Source organism: Sorex araneus, chromosome 6 (genome assembly GCF_027595985.1).
Source record: "Sorex araneus isolate mSorAra2 chromosome 6, mSorAra2.pri, whole genome shotgun sequence".
Classification (NCBI taxonomy): domain Eukaryota; kingdom Metazoa; phylum Chordata; class Mammalia; order Eulipotyphla; family Soricidae; genus Sorex; species Sorex araneus.
This window is the reverse complement of record NC_073307.1, coordinates 113,995,857-114,018,549: the sequence shown is the minus strand read 5'-3', so window position 1 is coordinate 114,018,549 and position 22,693 is coordinate 113,995,857. Positions and strand designations below refer to the sequence as shown.

The following is a 22,693-nucleotide window of genomic DNA, read 5'->3' as shown; positions in this document are numbered from 1 at the left end:
CAGGGAATAAATAATGACCATCAGAAACCGAGACTTCTAACACCTCCTCAGTCTCCGAGGGTCCTAAACAAGAAAACAAGGAGGGAGAACAAGAACGGAGCTTTTGGTGCCAGTAAAGGCCATAAAACTCAGGCCGTGGTGTGCTCACAGATGTGAAGACCAGACTGAGTGAGGCCTGGCGTCGTCCTGTTGGGGTGCAGGGGGCGTCAGTGTTTCTAGCAAGAAGAGCAGCAGAGTGTAGAGGTGAAATAAGATGCACCCCCAAGTGCAGTGTGTGATTCCTATCTTTTATTTTATGGGACTCTCTCCTCTTTGGAGAAGTCTGCCTCGTCTCTTGGATGCATCTCTCTGAGAAGGAAGACGGAAGGAGGAATGAGGAAGAGAAGGAAGAGGGGAAGGAGGAGGGGGAGGAACTACGGTGGCTAGGGCACTTGTCTTGTGTCTGACCCAGGTTTAATTCCCCAGCACCAAATATGGTCCCCTGATCAATGCTGGGGTAGTGATCCTGAACACAAAGCCAGGGATAGGCCTTGAGCTCTGCTGGTGAGGACCAAAATTACTGAAAAGGGGGGAAATAAGGCAAAACAGACAAACAAGTGACATCAGTTCCTGGAACTTCCTGTGTGTTGCATGCCCAGGAATGCTTTGTTCCCACCAGAGTGTAGACTCCCAGGTGCTGAGTTGTGTGCAGTGGGCAGCACCCCCAAATCTTTGGGGGATGCAATTCTGAAATGTTTAGGAGAATGACAGTTGCAAGCAGATGGGACAGAGGTCTGAGGTGGTGGCTGCAGGTTTGGGCCCCTGCTTTGGATATAGCAAATCTCGGATTCCTGCCCACCTGCAGTCTACATCCAGGTAGATGAAAGGGTCGCTTTGCTTTGCCCCCTTGTTGCTGTCATTATTTTTAATAGTTCCACTACAATGTGAGTCAGCATCCCTACCTTACTCAATATTCTTCCTTCCTTCCTTCCTTCCTTCCTTCCTTCCTTCCTTCCTTCCTTCCTTCCTTCCTTCCTTCCTTCCTTCCTTCCTTCCTTCCTTCTTTCCTTCCTTCCTTCCTTCCTTCCCTCCCTCCCTCCCTCCTCCCTCCCTCCTCCCTTCCTTCCTTCCTTCCTTCCTTCCTTCCTTCCTTCCTTCCTTCCTTCCTTCCTTCCTTCCTTCCTTCCTTCCTCCCTTCCTTCCTCCCTCCCTTTCCTCCCTTTCCTCCCTTTCCTCCCTTTCCTCCCTTTCTTCCCTTTCTTCCCTTTCTTCCCTTTCTCCCTTCCTCTTTCCCTTTGTTATCCCAAATGGTGTCTAAGAGTCCAGGAGCCCCTCTTGACAATCCTCGGCCAACCAGGCTCATGGTTGGCAAGGGCCAGAGAACACAGTGCTGCCCCAGCCCTGCAGTAACAGAGATGACCCCGGAACCCTAGCACTGCTGGGGGCCTCTAGGACTGCACTGGACAATGTTTGGGGGGTGGGGCATGTGATGCCAGGGATGAACCAGGGTCAGTAGACTGCAGTTAAGCAAGCACGTTTGCCCTGTACTATCTTCTGCCCCTATTTTGCCTTTTTTATTGACCTTCACCTTTTCTTGGCCCTTTCTGGAAGCCAATGGAAGTGAGCCGCTCAGATCCTCCTTAAGAGCGAACTTGGGAGGAACTAATTTGACTCAGAAGCCACCTCAGTGTGCTGCTGAGGCCACACCATCCCCAGTGCCACCATGCTGATGGTCACACAGCAGCTGTGGCACAGCCTGACTTGCAGGGAGAATTCTGAGAGTGCGTTGAGTGCTCAGTGGACCAAGGAGTCTGTGCCATGGTCTCAACCTCCCCCAGACAGTCCCCCTGCACTGCTGCTCCACACGTCCTTGGAACTCCTGTCACACTTTTCCTGTCACTCCCACCTAAGGTTTGCCTGTGGGTCTTCTCTGAAGCCACGAGAGCTAGAAGACAGGGACCATGACCTTATTCATTTCCACAGAACCCAGCTCCTGGCACACAGAATGAGCTTGATACATTCTTGTTGCAGAAAATTTCTAATTTAGACCTGGCCCAGATGCCTGTGTTCAAAGAGTTTTGTGATCCAATAGCTCTGAGTAGAATGACTAATGTCGGAGTCTCAGCATACACATTGATCTAAAAGGTGATAGAAAACACAATTGCTCCCGCTGACCCCTGCTTCCCTATCCCTGGCATTTCTTTCCAGGTCAACAGAGCTCAGTGAATGAAAGTTTTGGCCTCCTTCCTGCAGTCCCCACCTTTACTCACTCCCACCCCAGGAGATGTCAATTTGGGCAGGACTGACCAGAAGGGCTCAGTTACTTTCTCTCTTCTTGGATAAGCCTGCCCATAGCAGGCAGGTTACTCTGGCTATTACTCTGAGTATTATCAGACCCTGTTGTTCTGAGTCATGCTATCTCCAGGCTTCCTAGGCAAGATTTCTCCAACTTGACACCACTACCATTTTAGGCTGGAGAATTCCTTTTGGTGGGGGCAGGGAGCATCCCAAGCAGAGTAAACTGTTCAATGACACCCTCAGGCCCTACCCAGGAGATACCAATAGGGACTGTCAGTTGTGACAACTGAAATTGTCTCCAGTTATAGCTAGATATCCCCTGAGATCATGGCTGAGATCTCGCCCCCACTCCCCACCACCACCTCCATCTAGGTTCAAATCCTTGTCCCTCAGAAACCAACGGGCTCACTTTTCTGACTAGGTAGATAAGTATGTCTAAGCATGTGTGATGAACCCCCTCAAAGATATGTCTATGTCCTAGACATATCTAACACCCAAGAACAGTAGAGATAAGTACCTTGAGGATTACTTCACATCTTAGAAGCCAGCTTCACAGGCTGGGGGAAAACGCAACTCAGATAGAGAAGGGAACACCAAGTAAAGGGTGCTAGGAGGGCCCGTTCAGGATGGGAGATGCGGGCTGAAAGTAGACTATAGACCGAACATGATGGCCACTTAATACCTCTACTGCAAACCACAACATCCCAAAGGAGAGAGAGAGCAAAAGGGAATGCCCTGCCACAGAGGTGGGGTGGGGTGGGGGGAGGGTGGGGTAGGGGTGGTGGGAGGGATGCTGGGACCATTGGTGGTAGAAAATGGGCACTGGTGGAGGGATGGGCACTCGACCATTGTATGACTGAAAGGACAAGCATGAAAGTTTGTAAATCTGTAACTGTACCTCATGGTGATTTACTAATAAAAATTTTCTTTTAAAAAAGATATGTCTATGTTCTAACTTTTGGGACTTGTGAAGATGACCTTAGCTCTGCGGAAGCAGTGGTGGGGGGAAAGAGGGGGGTGATGGAGAGTCTTTGAAGGTGCAATTCAATTAAAGACCCCAGTGGTTCCTAAATCCAAAGACTAGCATTGTTAGAGAGACAGGGGATGAGAAGTGAGCCGCACAGAGAGGATCATGTGAAGACCAGACATTTGGAGAGGTGCCAAGGGAGGCCTGGAACCTCCAGAATCTGGATGGGTCCCTACCCCAAACTCTCTCCCAAAGCTCAACCCTCTTCAGATTTTAGCTTCAAACTTTTGTCTCTGAGAACTGTGAGAAAATACATTTCTGCTGTTGTAAGTGACTCAGTGTGGGGTAATTTGTTCCTCCAGCCCTGGAAACTAACACAATTAGCAAGCCCCCTGGGCTCCCTGAGTGTAGCCAGGCGAACCGTTATTGCCAACAGAGGAGATGTGTTCCTGTTCCACACAGCGGCATTATTTTTCATCTGGTTCAGATCCCAGACAGGGAACAGGAATAGAATTTATTAGACCCCTTCAGAGATCCCTAAAATCACCTCTCAGGATTGGGACAGCTGAGTGAAACAAGACGGCCAAGTGGCCGCACCCGACACAGCTGATGGTGCTTAGTGGGTCCCAATTAAACGTTACATTCTTTTCCCCAGAGTGGCAGCCAGTAGCAGAGTGATCTTCAACTTCTCCAAGGTATGCTGAAATTCAGCTCTGTTTGCTGATTTCCTGGACTGGAGTGATAGCACAGAGAGAGGGTAGGGGGTTTGCCTTGCATGCGGTAGACCCAGGTTTGATTCCTCCGTCCCTCTCGGAGAGCCCGGCAAGCTACCTAGAGTATCCCACCCGCACGGCAGAGCCTGGCAAACTACCTGTGGCGTATTCGATATGCCAAAAAAACAGTAACAACAAGTCTCACAATGGAGACATTACTGGTGCCCGCTCCAGCAAATTGATGAACAGGATGACAGTGCTCACAGTGCTAACCAGGGCTGAGGATGTGCTTTGCATATGGGAGGCCCAGGGGTGATTCCCAGCATGGAATGGTTCTCTGACCTTCTGTTCATTAAAGCCATTTAGAAGTGGCTGGGCAGCTCCAATCGAGTCCTTCACACTATCCACATGCTCAATTATGTGTATGTGATAAGAGGAGGGCTCCTGGCCTATTGGACAGGGACAGATTGATAATATTTTACCCAATGCTGCCAGGTAGTTCAAAGGCCTAGTGTGCATACTTCGAAAGCCAGAAGTATGATCCCCAGGGTGATCCCCAGCACCACCAATCACTGACAGGAGCACACCCCGAGCATGGATCTAGATAGTCTCAGAACACCTCTGAGTGTGGCCCCAAAAGTAAAACAAACAAACAAACACACACACTCATCCAAAAGCCGTATCCAAATACCCTCTAGCAATAGCCCGATTACCTGCAATCTATTTTCACCACAGGACTCCACAGAAAGAACAGACAACTGAAGCTTTGCAGCACTAATGCCAGCTTGATATGCAAGACATCAAATACCAATTTGCCTCAATCACAATTCTGTATGCACAAGGAGAAGAAATGCTGCGACTTTGGCCTAGGAGAGAGAGCCCCCCCCCCACTCCCGCCCCCCTTTTGCTTGGGGGCTTTATTGTTATCTGTATTGCCTTACTTACATGATCAGTAGCTCCGACTCATAGCGCGTTAATTTATTCTTCTCCAGAACCAGCTCAAACCATTCCTGCAAAAGCTGTGCTTCATCCTGTGTGCCTGAATCTGCTTAAGAAATCAAGAGCAAATGGGTTAGATTGGCGTTTCTCTCCCCATGATCAAACTGCTCAGGAGCTGCTTTGGTGGGCCACATTTACCACTAAAAGGTCTCAGCAGGCGGCAGCCTGAGACAGCCTGTTGATGCCTCAAGGTCATAGGCATGACAAACCCCACCTGAGCACGCTCTGGGGAGGGCCTCTTGAACATGGAGGGCAGGAACACTTGAACCCAAAGGTGATCTTCCAGTATGAATGAACCTCTCCAGCTTCCTCCTCAGTCTTCTGTGAAACTTCGGTACACTTGGTTTGTTTTATGTTTGGTTTTAGGCTCACACCACGTAGTGCTCAGGACTTACTCCTGGCTCTGTGCTCAGAGTACCATATGTAGTGCTGGGGATTTAACCCAGATCTGCCATGTGAGGGCAGGCACTCTATGGCTATACTATGGATTCAGTCCACAAATGACAAAATTTTTTTTTGTCATACACAGCAATGCTTATGGCTTACTCCTGGCTCAGTGCTCAGGGATCACTCTCGGGCAGGCTCAGGGGGATCATATATGGTGCTGAGGAATGAAGCTGGGTCTGCTACATGCAAAGCAAGCACCATACCCACTTGTACTATCTCTCTGGCTGAAATGTCTACATTTGTGTATTGCATCTCCCACTAAGTCTTCTTTTTCCTCCCCTAAATCAAATGCCTGTTACCAACTGGATTCCATGAGATGTCAAAAGACTGCATGGCCACCCACCAACGAGATGGTCTGACTTCTTCACCAAAACCCTGAATGAATGATTTGAGGCTCTTCCTGTTCCTGGAACGAGCAGATATCACTGGGCTACACTAGCACGTGACAGGGACAAATGGAGATGTTACTGGCGCCCACTTGAGCAAATCGAAGATCAATGAGAAGACAAGTGATACAAGTGAAATTAAATGCCTACTGACTATCCAGTTCTGGTGTGCCTCCCTGCACAAGGCTGGCAGCTCCAACTACATTTAGTCATAGATGAGTGGGGTTGGACATTCTGGCTTATTGCACAAAGAAAAGTCAAAACAATGTTAGCTTTAAATCTCATAAGCAGAAAGGTAACTCAATACACTTTACACTTATCACTTAAATGGTGGCATTTATTATACAGAAGGATTGCCAGAAGAAAATTGACACTACTATTAGGCATTCAAGGTTGGATGCTAACTGTGCTAAGTGTTTAGATACCAATATATATATATATATATATATATATATATATATATATATATAAGGAATTTATTTGAGAAGTAGTTAGCACCCGAAGGTGACCTTCTAGTATTCAGTCTGCTGTGAGACCATGGATAATAATGCAATGCTCCTGGTCCTTCTAATACATTTTTACGGACAGGTGCCATGATATAGTCATGTGGCCTTAGAAAACTTGTGGAACCTTTTGGACCCTTTTTCTCTTCACTGGCTAGCCAGTGAAGTCAATGTCAAGCATAATTAAATGCTATTCAGTTATGTGCACATTTTATGCCTTATATGCAGCATCTCATTTATTCCTTGTAACAAATTCACCAGGAGGTTCCCTTATTACTGTCCCATCCCACGTGACTAGTCAACGTGGGTAACCGGGAGAAGGTGCATGAGTGGTAAAAGAGAGAGAGAAAAGAATGGGAGCAAGAGAAGGCTTTGATCAAGCAAGCAAGCAAAGGCAAAAGGCCTTTATTTCTCTCAAGCTAGTTTTTTATATTTGATTACATGAGGAACTAGGCAAAATGGGGAAGTAACAATACATGCACATTTTCAGTGACACAGGGTGCAAGCCCTAACAGGGGGCGCATGACAGTTATCTCAGGCGTTGCTCAGAAACTACACAATGTGTTCTAACATTTTCCCGAGAAGAGGTTAATTTCTTAATGTAAGGGCATTTTTCCAAAAAAGGGCTGAGTCCTTAATTGCAGGTCAGGTTATACTGACATTTTGGCTCCCGGCATATTACTACGTGATATTTGATTGGTCAAGAAACAGAGGTTAAAAAAAAAAATCAAAGGGGACTGGAGCAATAGCACAATGGGTAGGGCGTTTGTCTTGCACGCGGCCGACCGGGGTTCAATTTCCAGCATCCCATATGGTCCCCTGAGTACCACCAGTAGTGATTCCTGAGTGCAAAGCCAGGAATATAACCCCTGAGCATCGCCGGATGTGACCCAAAAAGAAAAAAAAAATCAAAGTAACTTGTCCGAACTCACAATAAGTGAATAAACTCACAGTAAGTAAGGCCTGGGCTTGGGCTCAAGTGAGTCTCCTTTTAAGTCTGTGCTCCTCACTGCTTATCTAAAACCTCTCTCCCTCCTCCTCATATACTCTTCCTGGACCCGTGACCAGCTTTCTGTTGATCTCTGGGGCCAATAAAAATGGCCCCTGAGATTTATATGTAATGCTTCAAACTCTAATTAATGGGCAAAATATGCCATTATGCAGAACATGACTTCTGGAGAATTCTTCCATCCATTCATACAATAACCCCTTTTTGTCAGCTAAATGTCAGGTACTGCTCTAAGTTATGCTGAGGGTGCAATGATAAATTGTATTCTGTATTACGAGAAATCTGGAGATAAGCAGACATAGTACCTGTAGAATGTGTTGTTAGATAATTTTTGGAATTAGATGAATCTAAAGAGCTAGAATAAAATATAACATTAAAAAAAAAACTGTCACCACTGGGTTGGAGAGATAGTACAGGAGCTACTTGCTTTGCACATGGCTGGCTCCAGCTTGATTCCCCCACACTGGATCTGGTCATCTGAGCAGAGCTCGGGGTCACTCATGAGCGCAAAGCCAGAAACAAGGCCTGTGCACTGCCAAGTACAGCCCCAAAATGAAAATAAAATTTGCAATAACATTTTTTAAAACTCTGTCACCGTAAGAAGAGAGGATTAAAATGCCCTCTGGGAATGCAAGGAAGGGAGGCTTTCCCTGGTCAAGGCAGGAGACTGGGCTTTCGCAAGGAGTGGGTCACGGAAGGATGGGCAACCCTTTAAGAGGAAATGATGAGGATGGGAGAGTACACTTCCATGAAGAGAAAACAATATGGGTAAAGACAAGGGGTGGTGGAGGTGGAGACTGGGAAGGGCTGAAGGACAAGAGGTGAAGAAAAAGGTCTAGGAATGTTGAAGGATGACATCCTGAGGCACCTTCAAGTCAACTAAGATTCTTGTGCTTTATGTTGTGGGGACACTTAAGGGAGATGAGGAGCAGGATGGTTTGTCAAGTTTCATACAGGAAGGACTGAAGGAGAGAAGGGTTCTAGTTTATATTTCTTACAAAAACAATCATAGGAATATGTTGAGTACAACTTCTAAGTTCTGTCAGGGATGCTGAGGCACAGGGATGAACCTGCATGGTTCTAGCTCTTTGGGAAGCTGGGCGCCTGCAGTCCAGTGGGAACACCCAACTTTGCAGAGCCAGCTGGGATGCCTTGCAACACTTGCTCTGGCAACACAGGAGGGAAGCTATTCATCTCTTTCACAGAACATAGGCCTCAAAGAGGAGGCTGCAGAGGCTGGAGTGATAGCACAGCGGGTAGGGCATTTGCCTTGCATGCAGCTGACATGGGTTCGATCCCCAGCATCCCATATGGTCCCCTGAGCACCGCCAGGAGTAATTCCTGAGTGCAAAACCAGGAATAACCCCTGTGCATCACCAGGTGTGACCCAAAAAGAAGAAAAAAAAAAGAGGAGGCTACAGTGAGCTCCGTGTCAGCAGGTAAGTCCTAATTTTCTCAGGAGAGAAAGAGAAAACCAAGGCGTTCTGGGGCATGAGTAATCAGAAGGAAAATTATAGATCAGAGATCACAGACAACAGAAGCAAAGTACATATACTTTCAACTCACCCTTGGGATAAAACATCCACTTTTCTATCTACCACTGATTTGACTAGAGCACTGTATGTTGTTTCTGTGAGTTTGTTTCTTCATCTGCTCTAATGATGCAATAGGATTATGCACATGGCCTGGTATCAGTCCTGGCGCATAGTATAAACTCAGTGGATTGCTAACAGTCATTCCTTAAATCCTTTAAACCATACTATATATATATATATGATGAAAGAACAAATAGGGGTCATCTCTAACAGTCATGGGACAGAGCTCCAAGCAGCCAGTAGCTCAGAGCAGGATGATGTACTTAAAGCACTGAATAATTCTTTCTCTTGGCTTTGGAGAGTTGGCTACTACCCAACTCATTGAGTTCAAAAGCACTGCCCCTTAGAGAACATGTGACTATATATTTTACATGAAGAATACTCATTCAACAAAGGTACCATGATTCACTGAGTTTTCTTCTTTCAAAGTTAGAACTTCCAGGTTATTTATCATTTTGTTCTAAGAAGTCTGTGCACATCTGTTTTTCATAGGACATCTTATAGGTCATCTCTCTCAGTCAAGAATCAAACAAGGGGCTAGATCAATAGCACAGCGGGTAGGGCATTTGCCTTGCATGTGGCCAACTCGGGTTCGATTCCCAGCACCCCATATGGTCCTCCGAGCACCGGCAGGAGTAATTCCTGAGTGCATGAGCCAGGAGTAATCCCTGTGCATTGCTGGTTGTGACCCCAAAAGTAAAAAAAAAAAAAGAATCAAACAAAATCTCAACAGCCTAGACCGAAGGCAACCTCTCTCAACAGCCTAGACCGAAGGCGACCTCTTACCCCTTTAGCCTGTACCCTTGGATTGTGAGAGGTCTTGGTTATTGTTGTTGACTTGTTTTGGGGGGGGGCACACCATTACTCCTGGCAGGATTGGGGGACAAAATGGGGTTCCAGAGATTGAGCTCTGGTAGGCCCTCTGCAAAGCAAGTGCTCTGCCCATTGTACTATCACTCCAGCCCCTTGTTAGAGGTCTTTCAAGAAGTCACAACATCACTGGACCCTTGGTCCCTTGAAAATGAATCTGGTCTTTCCACATCAGAGAGAGTGAAGTTTGACTTCATCTGCTATTTGTGTAATTGGTCTTTTCTTAACCCAATTCAACATTTTGCATCTAGTTAAAGATCATCATGTTTATTTTGTTATACCAAAGGGAAATCTTATGAATATTTTATCTACCAGACATATTTCCAAATCCTAGATTAGGGACTTCTGTGAAATTGACAGATAGGCATCCTGTAACTTTTTGCAATACTGAAAAGCAAAATTGTCAGATGGGACTGGAGCATAAATACAGCCATCTGGCTTGTCATTAGGGACCTTTCTCAGTTGATGGGTGAGGCTGTACTACGGACTCTAAATGCACCCTGTCTTCTAGCCCACATTTCTATATCTTACTCATGAGGCATTACCGGAAACTTTGATAAAATAATTTCCTGATATCCAGCTTCTGTCCTGTCTATTGGCACTACAAATGTCACTACACCCACAAGAGGAAATGACATTTGTTTTTATAGTCTCCCAGTAAACACCAGTGGTTCCTTAATAATTTTTGGACTTCTTTATAAATGTTTGTAATTTCTTTAGTAATGCTTTCTAGATTTTCAGTAAGCATCAAAATTCATTTCTATCCCATGTGAAAAACAGAAAAGGTGCTCAATTTCTAATTCTTTGGTTCTAAAATTCCTCATGAATTGTAAAAGACTGAGTTTATATTTGCAAGTTATTCTGGTACATGTGGGGGTTCATTCAGTTCATTCACCACATTCAAGACACAGTTCTGTATATCCTTTCACCTGAACTTAAAAATCTGAGTTCATTGCTTCCTGGTTTGTTTTTTTTTTCTCACCTACATTTCTCACGCAGATTCAATTTCCTCTTCTAGAAATTTGTTTAACATTTCTAGATCAAAGACCATTTTTCTTGATAGGGAAAACAGAAAAGCAGAGAGTTGAAAACTCCTCCTTTCCTCATCATGTAACATTATACCATCTGCCGCAGCACTGGGACAACCCTTTCCTTGTCCTCAATCCAAAAGAAACAGCTTTAAAGGCACCATTTTGCTGTCTTTAGAGTATTTCTTGTTGTTGCTTTTCAGATTCTGCCTCTTTGCTGCATTATACCCACTGGTTCTAGCCAGACATTTTCCCCCCAGGATGACATGTCCCCCTTTCAAACTTCTGTGCATCCTTCTAAAGGCTGGTGCACTAGATTCCCTCTGCCATCACACTGGACATTTCAATGGACATTATAGTCAACAAATAGGTTGACTCAAATCATTCCATTCAACCTTTTTTCCAAAGAAGTAATTTGCAATTTTACAGCCCACCATTCATTTATGTTTTAAAAATAGAGTCTTCCTGTCCTCTTTAAAAAGGACAGGAAGTTGAAATCACATTGGGGGATTTTTGATCTTGGAACATGGAACACGATTTATAGGGAACCTTCCTTCTCAAAGCTTTGGTTACAGATGAGATATGCCTAACCCAGCCTTGCCTTCCTCTTAACCTCTACGATGCACTGAAACTCTGCCCCACAAATATCATCAACTCACTGCCACTCATCAGAGAGCTCCATTGTGGGTCTTGCTGAAGTCTAGAACTGCTTTCACTATTGATGTAGTGGCACCAAGTGGCCAAGAGCAAGAGCTTGAGATTAATCTGTCTCTTAAAATGTATTGCCTAGGGCAAGTTCCCCCACATCCCTCCAGCACTGTCTCTTCCTACAAAAAATGGTGATGATGAAGGTACCTGCCAAATAATTCATTATGGGCATTAAATGAGTTAACATATATAAAAATGCAGACTTCTTTTGCCATGGAGTATATATTCAATAAGCAATACCATTGTTGTGATGTTGTCCTTTTCTCCAGTCTAATCCTATAATTCCTGAATAAACTACATGGATGATTTCCTGTTAAAATTCAGCAAGGAGGGAATGATCATATAACTTAGTAGTAGAGCACGTGCCTTATACGCAGCAGGCCTCAGGGTTCAATTCTTGGCACTACCAAACAGAGAGGTATGCATGTGTGAACACACACTCACACACACATACACACATACACACACACACACACACTCATAAATTCAGCTAGACTATACTCCTTGATTTGACTCTAAGGGCTAATCATTATATGGCAACTTTAGTTGAGTCTAATAGACTTTTAAAAAATTATTCCCTCCCTTTTTTTTTTAACCCTGTTTAAACAAAACATCTTATGGCTGGCTCCTTAGCACTTGCTTGGGAAGACTTGCCTACGGAGTATTTAGTTGACCACATCTCCATTTGGTCCTGTGGCTGTGTTGGGTCAGAAGCCTTTCCTGGGCCGGGATGTGACTCTTATATCCGGGAACCAGGCTATAGCTGAAATGATGCAGCCTGAAGGTGAGCAGCCTCTGACTGAATGAACCAACTGCCGAAGTTTTATTTCTCCCCATGCTAAGTCTACAGTGTTGTAGGTTCCCGTGTCCTCATGTCATCGTGCAGGGATTCCACTTGCTCAGATGAAAGAGAAATCAAAACTCAGGACAAACAGCATTTTATTCATGGAGTGATTTCAGGTTGACCTGCTTTTGTCCATGTGTGCTCTCAAAGCAAATTTTGTCACTCCCTGCTGAAGACTTCAATGACTCTCCATGATTTAGTTCAAATCACCTAAGCTAGCCAACACTTAGTCCCCACTTATGTGAGAGTGACTAACATTTAATGGTCATCATTTCCCCACCCCCCTCAACGATTAACAGCATGGAATAAACGAGCCATCTGATCCATAAAGTCATGGTTTTTGAACCGGTAGTGCTGCATCCTTCTGAACTGTGTGTAAGAGTGTGGTTTTTCCAAAGTTGCGTCTTATTTTTTGCTGTCTGATTCATGATTTCATTCTTTAGATGTGATTTCCCACCTCCTGAGAATCTGCAAGAGATCCTCATTCATGCTGGCTGCATCTTTGTCAATGTCCTCCACGTGCTCCCTGATGAAGGGGCTGGACAGGGGTGTTAGCAGGGTCATAGTCACGGAGCAAACCGTCCCTGCTTCTCTAGCTCCTGGGCCGCTCTGAGCTCCTGTGTTTTCCCTGGGGCCTATTTCATTTGAATCACTTGTGAGGCCTTCGTCACTCAGAGTTCTGGATGCCTGGACCTCACACAGGCTCCTCGCATGTGGTGATGATAATCCAGAACGCTGCCCTGAGAGGCTGGTCTGACTCTGTCTTGACAAACTCAGGATGCTAGAAGCTAGCTTGTGCTTCCCTGCTAGAAGCCAGAGGCTATAGCTAGAACATAAAAGTCTAGTCATCTACTTCATTATTTTAGGGCCATGCCTGGGCCATGCTCAGGGCTTACTCTTGACTCTGTCATCAAAGATCATTCCTGGTCTCACTCAGGGAACCATTTGGGGTGCTGAGGATTGAACTAGTGTTGACTATATGCAAGGCTTTGCCCCTGTCCTCTCTGACCCCAAGTTTTTTAATGCTACCTTTTGTTTTGCTTTTTTTAAATTTTGTTTGTTTTGTTCTTTTAAATCTTGCTGTTTATTTGTTGTCTTGGTTTATTTTTTTATTCACCATAAACCATTTTTTCCTTACCTTTTAATATTATTAAAATGGCATCATGTGCTACAGAAGTGCTTCTGTAGTATGCTTGTTTTAAATTCCACATTACGTTTGTAAAATGCATCCATGTTACTCATTCATTCCCAGTACAGCAGATATAACTGTCAGTTGCACTTGCCACAGAGAGCTCTTCCACAGTTTCTCTGTTTTCCTGTCAGTGGGCATCCTGGTTGTTCCTAACAAATGTCCAGAAAGAAAAAAGGTGGTGCAGGGACCTGCGCAGGGAACTCTAGTGTTCGGTGGCCGAGAGTCACTCCCCTTAGTCATTCCATGGTGGCGGTGGAGGGACTACGGGCAAAGGACTGGGGATCAGCGAAACAGGAACCAGCCCCAGGCTGGTTGGTAGTTGGTTTATTTCTCTCTCCTCCCTGGCGTAGTCCGATCTCTCCCTTTACAGTGCCATCGTCGTTGTCATTTTGGTCACAGTCCCAGTCATCATAGTTCCATCATCCTAGTCTCCTCGTGGACCTCAAAGTCCTCTCCCTCTTTATATCTTCCTCCTTGTCTCCTCATAGTCTCATTGTCCTCTGCTTCCAGTCATTGTCACCATCTGTTTCTCCTTTTAGTCCCAAAGTCTCCAAAGTCTCAGTTCTCCTTCTTGTCCTCAACGTCTAGTCCCAGCATCTCATCCTCAGTGTCTCCTCCCCTTGTACCCCTTACAGCATAGTTATGTAGAAATCATGAAGGGTGGGATACAAAGGTGGGGGTGAACATTATCATAACAACAAAGAGATGTAAAGTCTCTCCTTCAGGAGATTAACTCAAGGACAAAATCTCATCTGAGGGTTCAGCACTCCAGATTACTAGGAGATCTGCTCAAGGGTGGGATTCCATCCAAGGTATATTGCTTTCTCCTTTCCTCAGCTAGTAATCCATTGAAACAGCCATAGTAAATTTACTTCTTATAATATTTCATTTTATATAAACACAGTAAGATATATATTAAGCTTAAAGGTTGGCTCTTCCTGGGGACATCTCGCTATATATTCCAGACCATAGTCCTCAGGCCAGGTTAGTCTTCCTAACCCCAGCAGGGTCCTTATTCAGTTACTTCCTTTTAGGTCATGACAAGAGTTTATCCACGACCATGCTCTTAACTTATAGTTAAGTATTATGGCTCTTGGTCTGGCCCATTTCAATGCCAGAGTAGCTCATAGCTTGCCCTAGGCCCATCCAGTCCCTTGTCAGGACCTTGCTCTTGGAGTGCTAGGGACTAAGGGCAACTGAAGCTTAAGTCAGGTAAATATTGATGCCCAGGAGTAAATATTATTTTGGAGTCAATTAACTCCCATGTTACACAGCATAACATCAACTGTCTTCCTGTGTCTATACAACAAGGATATTGCTAAATAAACCATGTAAATGACGTAATGGAAAGAGAAAAGCAACATAGGATTATTAGTGCTTGATGGAATTGGGTATACCTCAGTTGCACTGTTGTGAGAGTGGCTGAATAAGCCTTTAGCTTCCTGCAGGAGGAGCAAGGACATCCCAATGTTATCCAATAGTTCCTTACTGTTCTGCTATTATGAATTCTGCTGCTATGAACATTCTCGTATCTATCTTCAAGAATGCCTCTGTAATATATACTTAGGAGTAACATTCTGGAGTGGCAAGAAATGCAAATGTTCAGTTTTACAACATCGTGCCAAATTGTTTTCCAAATAGTTGCAATTGTTTATACTCCCTCTGAGAGCTCCCCTTATTCCTCATTATTGCCAAATAATAGTATTATCAATTTCAAATTTTGACAACTTAAAAGTTTAAAATGATCTCTCAGCCTGGAGAGATGGCTCATATAGCTGGAGCACATGCTTTGCATGTAAGAACCCTTCTTTCAATCCCCAGCACCAAAAGGTCCCATAAGTACTACTAGGAGGTGAGCAGTACCTTTTTAGGGGGATAGCACCTACCAAAGTTTCTCATTGTAGTTTAAATTTGCATTAAATTTGCAAATCTAAGCATTAATGCTGTAGATTTTTCATATTCTTGTTGGCTATTTAGTCAGCTTCTGTGAGATTTTTCAAATATCACTTGCTTGTTTTGCATTTCTTTGTTTCTTGCTGGATGTAAGAATTCTGTAAATATTTTTCTGGAAAACTAATTCTTTTAAGATTCTATCTGTTGTAATATATTTGCCAAATTAGCAGCTAATCTTTTCATTCCCTTAATTTATTGAAGGGAACTGTATTGACTCTCAATCTGAGATTATAAAAAATTCTCCTTAACTTTTCATGTTTCATTTTTAATGTAAAAATCTTTAATATTTATAAAATAAATTATTTACACAGAGTAAGATGAGGCACAATATCATTTTATCTTGTATGGAAAACCATATGCATTTATCATAGATTAAAGCATCTTTCTTATATTTAAATTTTTTCCATTGGTAATTGAGTTTGGATTTTTGGTTTGTTTCTTTATTTCTTCTTCTTCTGTCTCATTCTATTGATTTTGGAATTCTAGGGTTTACTTCTATTGTGTCAGTAATGATACTTAACATTTAAATAGTTAACAGCTGCATAGTATTCCATTGTATAGATGTACCAAAGTTTCTTTAACCAGTCGTCTGTTCTTGGGTACTCAGGTTTTTTCCAGATTCTGGCTATTGTAAACAGTGCTGCAATGAACATAAAAGTGCAGATGTCATTTCGACTATACTTTTTTGCTTCTCCGAGATATATTCCCAGCAGTGGTTTTGCTGGGTCAAATGGGAGCTCAATTTCTAATTTTTTGAGAAGCGTCCATATTGTTTTCCAAAAGGACTGAACCAGCTGGAACTCCCACCAGTAGTGTAGAAGGGTCCCTTTCTCCCCATGCCAACAGCGGTTGCTTTTGTTCTTTTGAATGTGTGCCAGTCTGTGTGGTGTAAGGTGGTATCTCATGGTTGTTTTGATCTGCATCTCCCTGATGATTAGTGATGAAAAGCATTTTTTCATGTGCCTTTTGGCCATAAGTTATAAGGAATATAACTCTCATTTATAAATTCTTTAGTAATTGGATTTTTTTTATAATTTATTTATTTTTAATTAGAGAATCACCGTGAGGGTACAGTTACAGATTTATACACTTTTATGCTTATACTTCCCTCATACAAAGTTCGGGAACCCATCCCTTCACCAGTGCCCATTCTCCACCACCCGTAAACCCGGCGTCCCTCCCGCCCTCCCCACTCCCATCTCCGCCCCACCCCACCCTGCCACTGTGGCAGGGCATTCCCTTCTGTTCTCTCTCTCTAATTAGCTGTTGTGGTTTGCAATAAAGGTGTTGAGTGGCCGCTGTGCTCAGTCTCTAGCCCTCATTCAGCCCGCAACTCCCTTCCCCCACATGGCCTTCAACTACAATGTAGTTGGTGATCGCTTCTCTGAGTTGCCCTTTCCCCGGAACGTGAGGCCAGCCGCGAAGCCATGGGGTCAACCTCCTGGTACTTATTTCTACGGTTCTTGGGTGATAGTCTCCCACTCTGATATTCTATATACCATAGATGAGTGCAATCTTTCTATGTCTGTCTCTCTCTTTCTGACTCATTTCACTCAGCATGAAACTTTTCATGCCCATCCACTTAACTACAAAATTCTTGACTTAGTAATTGGATTTTTTTAAAAAAGCCTATTATTTCCCCTTCAACTCCTTTTCTTTGGGGGGACAGAGGGTGGTAGTCCTCCTCACTAGTGCGTATGGAGTCAGGGGCCCTCTTATATTGGTCCATTTACACTTACCAACAGAGCGGAATGAGTCAATGTTCTGCCCAGGAATGGAACAGTGCTCAGGCCTCATGGGGGGGGGGGTGCATTCAGTGCTGGAGTATCAAATCGGGGTCCTTGCACATGCAAGGCATAAACCTCTGACCCCTGAGCTATACTCCCAGATACTTTTCTTGAACTTTTTATTTGAAAAAAATCTTAAACCTAAATGAAGCAATATATTTACTTATATTCCTTTAATCTCCTTTCATCTAAAATTTTTTTGTTTTTTGCTTTTTGGGTCACACCTGGCAATGCTCAGGGGTTACTCCTGGCTTTTCACTAAGAAATTACTCCTGGCAGTGCTCGGGGGACCATATGGGATGCTGGGAATCAAACCCGGGTCGGCCTACGTGCAAGGCAAATGCTCTACCCACTGTACTACCGCTCCAACCCTAAACTAATTTTAAAATATCCCTCCCACATTTTAATGACAATCACATAATCAATAATTTTATAAGCTGTCTCTTAATTTGGATTTCACTGATTGGTTGTGTTAATTTTTTTAATTTTTAAAATTTTTAAATAAAACACCGTGAGATAGAATTACAGACTTACACACTTTCGTGATTATGTTTCAGTCATACAATGGTCGAGTACCCATCCCTCCACCAGTGTCCATTCTCCACCACCAATGTTCACAGTATCTCTCCTGCCACACCCCCGCCTCTGTGGCAGGCACTTTCCCTTTTACTCTCTCTCTCTCCTTTTGGGTGTTATGGTTTGCAATACAGGTAACAAGTGGCCATCACGTCCGGTCTATAGTCTACTTTGATTGTGTTCTTATGGTTAAATGCAAGTTAGCATTTCTGGTTGAAATGATGTAAAACTGAAGATGCACTTCTCTTAGAACACCATAACAGAAAGCTCATATATTAAATTTGATTACGATTATGGTTGGCTAAATTTAGGATGGTGTTTTTAGTTCACTTTTATAACATTTTTCTACCTACTCATTTTGAATGAAATATTCTATGTCTTTAAATGCTTTACATGTAGACACACAATTCATAAAATAGCCTGTATTTGATAATACAGCTGAAGTTCTTGGCCATTTAAATTAGATTTTTCTCTTCTTTCCACTCTTAGTGGCTTGCTTTATGGTGTTCTTTGTTTGTGTGTTCATTTATTTTGCAATGCTGAAGATCAAAACCAGGACCTGACAGGAAGAGCAAGCACTCTATCACGTAGCTACATCTCTGGTCCTTTGAAAGCTTTTTAAAAATAATGATGATGATTATTATACACTATGAGTTTAACTTAGTCTGTTTGAATCCCGAGAGCACATGCTTAGACACAATCTTTTTCACAGAGGATATATAATTGGGTTGGCTTAGAAACTCAGCTTAAAGTGGGAGTCTCATGGGTTAGCTCCCCTACTGTTTTATTAGGCTCAAGGTTTACACTCTAAAATTCCTAAAGCAACTCTAAATTTCTGCTCTTGTGCTTGCTTCTTCACTGGAACATGTGTTAGCATATCTTTCTTCTCCTTCTAGTCCCTGAGTGATTCCTCTTACTTGAGAGCTCAGCAATGATTCTAAAATATGCCAGTTACAGAGACTTGCCTTTCTAGTATCAGCCCTTCGTCCTGTTGCTCCCTATTTCTTAGGTACCCTGATCTATATTCCTAACTGAAGCAACTATTTGGTTTTCAGTTATTTGATGATTTATCTTAGATAAAATAACTGTTACCATGGTTTTCAAACTTAAAGGTTTGCAAAATTAATTTTAAGGCTTACTTTATAACAAGCACTTAAAACAAGACAATAGAAAGTGTCATTGTTTTATATTTATTTACTTTTTAGTTTTTGTCCACACCCTGTGATACTCAGGTCTTACCCCTGGTTCTGCACTCAGGAATCACTCCTGGAAGTGCTTGGGGAACCATACGGGATGCCAGGGATTAAACTTAGGTTGGCTGCATGCAAAGGAAGAGCTTTGCCTTCTGTACTATCTCTCCAGCCTCCCATTGCTTTATATTTAGTAATGAGTAATAATGATATATGATTTTAATTAAAATGATCACTTAACTATATAACACATGATTATACTATAGACATAATTTGATTATTTGATTTTATTTAACTATACATTTTTATTTACTAATTTGTGATCTGAGCTGGAGTGATAGCACAGAGGATAGGGCGTTTGCCTTGCACATGGCCAACCCGGGTTCAATTCCTCCATCCCTCTTTGGAGAGTCTGGCAAGCTACCGAGAGTATCTTGCCCGCACGGCAGAGCCTGGCAAGCTACCCATGGTGTATTCGATATGCCCAAAACAGTAACAACAAGTCTCATAATAGAGACGTTACTGGTGCCCACTTGAACAAATCGATGAGGAACGGGATGACAGTGCTACAGTGAACAGTGATACAGTGAATTTGTGATCTAAAATGCTTTTCTCACTGCTGTCATGGTAATTGTTTTTATATAAAGTAATGCTACAGGACATGTGCATTGGAATCCATGTATGGGAAGGGACAAGTCTTCTTCAGAGCTAGACTCTCAGTCTGACCATCCTGGGGCTCCTCATCTTGCTGTTGCTAGTTTTTGCTGTTCTGTGTGTAATGAGGTCCCTGCTCTGGTGCACTAAATGTCACTGTTTACTTTCAGCACCTGGATACTCTTAGCAAACCAGCCCAAACTCCTTGCTTGCTCAATCACCAGCTTTGGAGACTGGTTATTCTTGGTGATTCTTCCTGACAATTTGCCATTGTATCATGTGATGAAATAACACTATATGTGCTTCCATTTTTTGTCCACTTAATATCTAACAATCAGACACAACTCCAATCACAGTAGGCTTTCAAGCTTTTCCCTGCTCTGCTGACTTCAGAGGACATAGTGGCCAGTCACCTGTAATGATAGAAGTCTGACTGCAGTGTGTGTGTGTGGGCAACAAATAGAGGATTGCGAGAGAATTAGGGTACAGATTTCACCCCCCTAAAACCTACACCCAAGTCATGGCAGACTGTTAGAGAGGCATGTTTCTGAACCACAGTATTTCATTCTTTATTGAGTTTCTTTTACTGAATTGGTTTTCTGGTGTGTGAGTCTACACAGTATGAGTCTACACAGAGATCTCTCTATGAACAGACCTGTGAAACTTATGCTTTAGACATGTTTGTAGAAACTAACTTAGATCTCCTTCAGGGAGTATTGTTATAAATGAATGTGAATGAATGAACAAATAAATTTAATCTGAGATATCATTGGCCATCCAGCTGTGTTTTATGATAGGAATATGAAAGAAAAGGAAAGGAGGCTCTAGAGAGATAGTACCATGTGTAGTAACTTGCCTTGCACTTGGCCAACCCAGGTTCAATTCCTGGCACCCCATACGGTCCTCTGAGCCTGCCAGGAGTGATCCCTGAGAGCAGAGCCAGGAATAAGCCCTGAGTACAGATGGGTATGGCCTCCAAACAAAAGTGAGTGTGGGGAGAGGAGGAATGAATCTTCTATGTCAGATACTCTAGTTGTTCTATTAAAACATTGCTTATTCTTTACTTCATATCACTCCTCTGATTTTGACATCATTAGCCTCGTTTATAGCACTGTCATAGCACAGTCATTCCAGTGTTCATTGATTTGCTCGAGTGGGCACCAGTAACGTCTCCTTTGTGAGACTTGTTACTGTTTTTGGCATATTGAATACGCCATGGGTAGCTTGCCAGGCTCTGCCATGTGGGCGGGATACTCTCGGTAGCTTGCCAGGCTCTTTGAGAGGGACAGAGGAATCGAACCCAGGTCGCCGTGTGCAAGGTAAGCGCCCTACCCGCTGTGCTATTGCTCTAGTCCCTTAGTCTCACTTACAAATGAAAAATGTTTGAAAGAGGTAAGTACTTGTGTAATTATTGTATTGTTACTCAAACTGAGGTTTGTCTGATTGTAAGGGAATTAGAGAGTTGTATCAAACCAGCTCAAACCCCTAGCTTTCTTAACTATTTGGGAGTCTGCATTTTGGGGGAATTTCTTCTTCTTCCCCTTTGGGGTATTATTCCTGGCCATTCCCTATTAAAGGCATGGGGATTCAGAGTCAGGAGTGATTTTACTATTCGAATTCTTCTCAGCACACATCACGGACAATATCCAGGAAATTATTAGGCCTTCTGTTCCTCAGCAGTGGTCAGGACGCAAACCACAGAGTATAAGCCAAACTACTTCCCATTTCCTGTCTCGACTTTCATTGCAAATTCCTGCCATGATGTGTGTCTGCTGCCACCTACTGGTGGCCTTGTGCATCCAGATCTTTCTTTGTAAACCAACTTTATCTTTGTGGAGGAGAAGCCATCGGTCTTAAAAAACAAAAGTGGGATATGGTGTGGGTAGTGGGAGGAATATTGGGAACATTGGTGGAGGAGAATGGGAACTGGTGGAGGGATGAGTAAATGGTCATTGTATGACTGAAATGCAAACACAAAAGTTTGTAAGTTTGTAACTGTACCTCATGGTGATTCAGAAATAAAAAATTTTTAAAAATAAAATAAAATGCTGAAGAAAAAAAATGAGCAGAAAGGAAAAGAAGGCCAATGCAAATAACCAGCTGGTAATATCTCCCCAAAGTTTTAAAACTAAGGGATGAATAATTTTCATACAAGTAAGTCCCACACACCTTTCCCAAGAAGAGGATTAGCCTTTTCTCTGAATACTCTGCTTGCATCAAATGTCATCTATCTTCAGGTATTGGAAAGCAGTACAAATTATGGTTTCTAGGCCGTCTCGCGTAGCTTTACTAGGAGGTGGGGTGGGTGCCAGGGAAAGAATCAGGACCTCGTATATGCACGACGTCTACCTCTGTCCCACATTCCAGCCGCTAACCAGATAATTTTATTCTAAAACGTGGCTTCTTTCTATACTGAGGGATTTCCTGGCCTGGCAAAAAACATTGACCACTACACTTTGACATCAACAAACCAGTAGGTAACCAAGCCTTGATCAACACAAATTAACCTGGTCTTCTGACAGAGGGAGGGACCTGGGGCAATCAGATCCTTGTAAATCCTGGACTTTTACTCTGAGTAAGCCAGGAACACTCAGAAAATCATTTCCTTTGTCGAGGACAACCATCCATTTCTCACCTCCCATCCCCCGCCATGCCTCCTAAAACACACACACACACACACATACACACACACACATACACACACACACATCCTCACTCTACAAACACAATGTCTTGTCATTTGAGGGTGTGTTGTTGGCTCTTTGTTTTTCTTTGTTTCCTTCTCCTTAGCAAAATGATAAAAATCCCTTCCTGAGGGTGGGAGAGTTTATTTCTGACTGTTGGAAAAGAAGAAAGCAGGAATTGTTGTCACAACAATTAGGAGCTCATCAAAGCCTCATTTTGCTCATCAGCCATCATTGCCCTTCGTCCGGCACCCCCGCATGTTCCTCTAATTCAATGCCCGCCTAATGAATAACTCCCAGGAACAAAAAAC

General features: G+C 43.3%; 1 protein-coding gene across 1 annotated transcript in view; it reads right to left on the bottom strand.

Annotated features, from left to right (window-relative positions):
* LOC101554674 (F-actin-monooxygenase MICAL2) overlaps nt 1-22,693 on the bottom strand; it is a 78,769-nt gene that overhangs the window by 5,787 nt on the left and 50,289 nt on the right. Inside the window, exon 10 of the mRNA XM_055143659.1 lies at nt 4,903-5,002. Within this exon, the coding sequence (XP_054999634.1) occupies nt 4,903-5,002 (100 nt within the window). The remainder of the gene's footprint in view (nt 1-4,902; nt 5,003-22,693) is intronic.